The 2,724-nt window shown below is 35.6% G+C and overlaps 1 protein-coding gene across 1 annotated transcript in view; it reads right to left on the bottom strand.

Annotated features, from left to right (window-relative positions):
* STXBP5L (syntaxin binding protein 5L) overlaps positions 1-2,724 on the bottom strand; it is a 401,935-nt gene that overhangs the window by 10,260 nt on the left and 388,951 nt on the right. The window contains exon 23 of the mRNA XM_007450522.1: positions 272-629. Within this exon, the coding sequence (XP_007450584.1) occupies positions 272-629 (358 nt within the window). The remainder of the gene's footprint in view (positions 1-271; positions 630-2,724) is intronic.

The raw sequence follows: 2,724 nt of genomic DNA on the forward strand, positions 1-2,724 counted from the left end.
ACTCTTTCCTTAGATTCCTTGATGTCAATTAACATATTTCATTCACAATGCAAAGCATTTTTAGCAAAAACAAAAACAAAAAGCAAACAAAAACAAATAAAAACTCAAAGTCTCCTCAAAGTTTTGAGCAATAAAACATTCACAAACATAATGAAACAATGATCTCAGGTTGCTTCTTGATAACATCTTGCACATTACACATATACTTTTCATAATTGTACCTTGTTTGCACTGTTATGATTACCAGATAATTTATAAAGAAGGCAAGTACCTCATTATCATGATATGCCCATTGGCACAAAAGCATGCCAAGCAGGCACTGTTACACATGACCACCACATCTGCTTGCAGTATAAAAGATGTCTCGGTGATGTTATGAACATAGAGGCAAGTCTGAGAAGGCAGTGAGAAGACTTTGGCTTGTTTTTCTGAGCAGATTATTGTATACTGATGATCTATTTCTTGGGATGGAGAGGGGCAGTTCATGACCAGCTTTCTTCTCCAAGATTTCTCATTTTCATCTATGTTGTTTGGATCCCTCCAGACTTCATATGGTGGTTGCATTAATCTGCCAGTTCGGTCCATACAGGAGAATGTTAGGACAGCTCCTTTCAATGAGAGGAATGTACCTATAAAAACAATTTCATATCACTGGCACATGAAATTCTAAAACAGCTGCTATTCATCTATGGGCGATAAATGTTTTATATTATGATAATTCATATCTATAGTGTCATAATATTGCAGTATTATACATAAATCAGTAGATTTGTGAGTTCATCAGTTGCAATAACTTGGAATCATAAAAGGTAGGGTCTAAAAGGAGTCTAAGACATCAACTTGTCAAATCCTCTCATATTAATGAGAAAACAGAGACCCAGAAAAATGATGAGACGGGCCAGGTCACATAGCAAGTCAGTGGCTGAGCCTGGACTAGAACTCAGGTTTCCTAATTCCTAATCCAGTATCCTTTCACTATACTATATAGTATTCATTAAAATATTTTTTTAAAGAGCAAATTTTAGAAAATTTATAATTTTAATTTATTGAATAACCAGCTGAAAAAAAAATGCCAACTGATTCTACTTCTTTATTTTATAGACTCATTCACTAGAAAATGCTATTTTTCTTCTTCTGAAAATGAACACTCAGAATATTTCATGAAATTTAAATATCTAGAGTTCATGCTAGCAATTTTGATTGTATTAAAAAAAAATCCAAACTAGCTTTGGTGTTTAGGCAGGCTTATGCATCTTTTATACAGAAAAATGGTTTACTCACCTAGAATCTCCAAGGTTGAATATCCATGCCAGACTATTACCTATGGGTGATTTTTACCAGTCCCAGAGACAAGATACTATGAAGCTTAGGAAGTAACTTGGGGTAGACTGACCTTTGGACATTTCCAGATTCTCCCCTAAGCAGCGCCCTAGCAGCCTTTTCTTTCCTTTCTCCTTTGACATCATGTAGAGAGAGTAAGGAAGTTATCCCAGGCTGATATACCTCAGGAGTGTACATGTACCAGAGACTTAGGAAGGGTGTTATAAAAATACATTCCATTTAGAAAGTACTTTATAAAGTATTTAAAATTAAAAAACATGTTTAGATGATGTAACATGATTTTTTAAAAAAACTCAGGAAGTCCAAAATATAGCCTCTACTATTTCAGAAGTACACATTCTTTGCATTGTACTGTGGAATTAAGGCTCAGGAAACCAGCACAAAATATTCTGGCAACTGTGATTATCCTTTATCTCTGATCCAAGAGTCTCACGTCTTCTATCAGCATCCATGAAACTGGCAACTTAAATTTATTAGCTTGCAAGTAAAGTAAAATCTCAAACTATTCACAGATCTTGACCTTCTGGAGCAGTTACGGGCAGACTTATAGGAGATGAGATCAGAGAGAATACGGAACTAAGTCATGTAGGTTCTTGTAGGACACAGTAAAGACTTAGACTTTTACTTGGTATGAGATGGGAAGATTTTGAGAATAGAGTAATATAATCTAATTTCCATTTAACAGGATCACTCTTCATGCTAGGTATATCCTAAAGGGAGTCAAGGTTGGAAGAAAGGAGAGCAGTTAAAAGGTTAGTACAATAATTCAGGTGAGAAATGGATAGAGGCTTGCTCAAAGCAGGTGGTAATAGTATAAAGGGTGAGAAATGGTCAGAATCTGAGTATATTACAAAGGTCAAGCCAACAGAATATGCCAGTAAGTTGGAGTTCGAGTGTGAAAGAGATACAGTGGTCAAGATTGATTCTAATGCTTTTGACCTGAGAAACTGGAAGGATGGAATTGCCATTAACAGATATGGGAAAGACTGTGGGAGAAAGGAAAGGAATATTAGGAACTCAGTTTGGAACATAAGTTTGAGATACTTATTAGACATCCAAGTGTATGTCATATACCTATAACTGGATACCTATGTCAGGAATTTGGGGATAGGCCAGACTATAAATATAAATATATGACCCATTAGATTACAAAAGGCATTTAAGGTAATGAGGCTGGCTGATTTCATGTAGGGCTTGAATATAAATAGAAAACAGAAAAGGTTTAAGGAGTCTGTCTTTGAGCATGCCGGTGTTTTAAGTCCAGTGAAATGTAGAGGAGCGAGCAAAGGGGACTGAAAAAGAATGGCTGTAAAGGTGGAATAAAACTAGGTAAATAAAGTATCCTGGAATCTAAGCGAAAAGTGCAATGTTATAAGGTAGGGA

Source organism: Lipotes vexillifer, unplaced genomic scaffold (genome assembly GCF_000442215.2).
Source record: "Lipotes vexillifer unplaced genomic scaffold, Lipotes_vexillifer_v1.1 scaffold1106, whole genome shotgun sequence".
Lineage (NCBI taxonomy): Eukaryota > Metazoa > Chordata > Mammalia > Artiodactyla > Lipotidae > Lipotes > Lipotes vexillifer.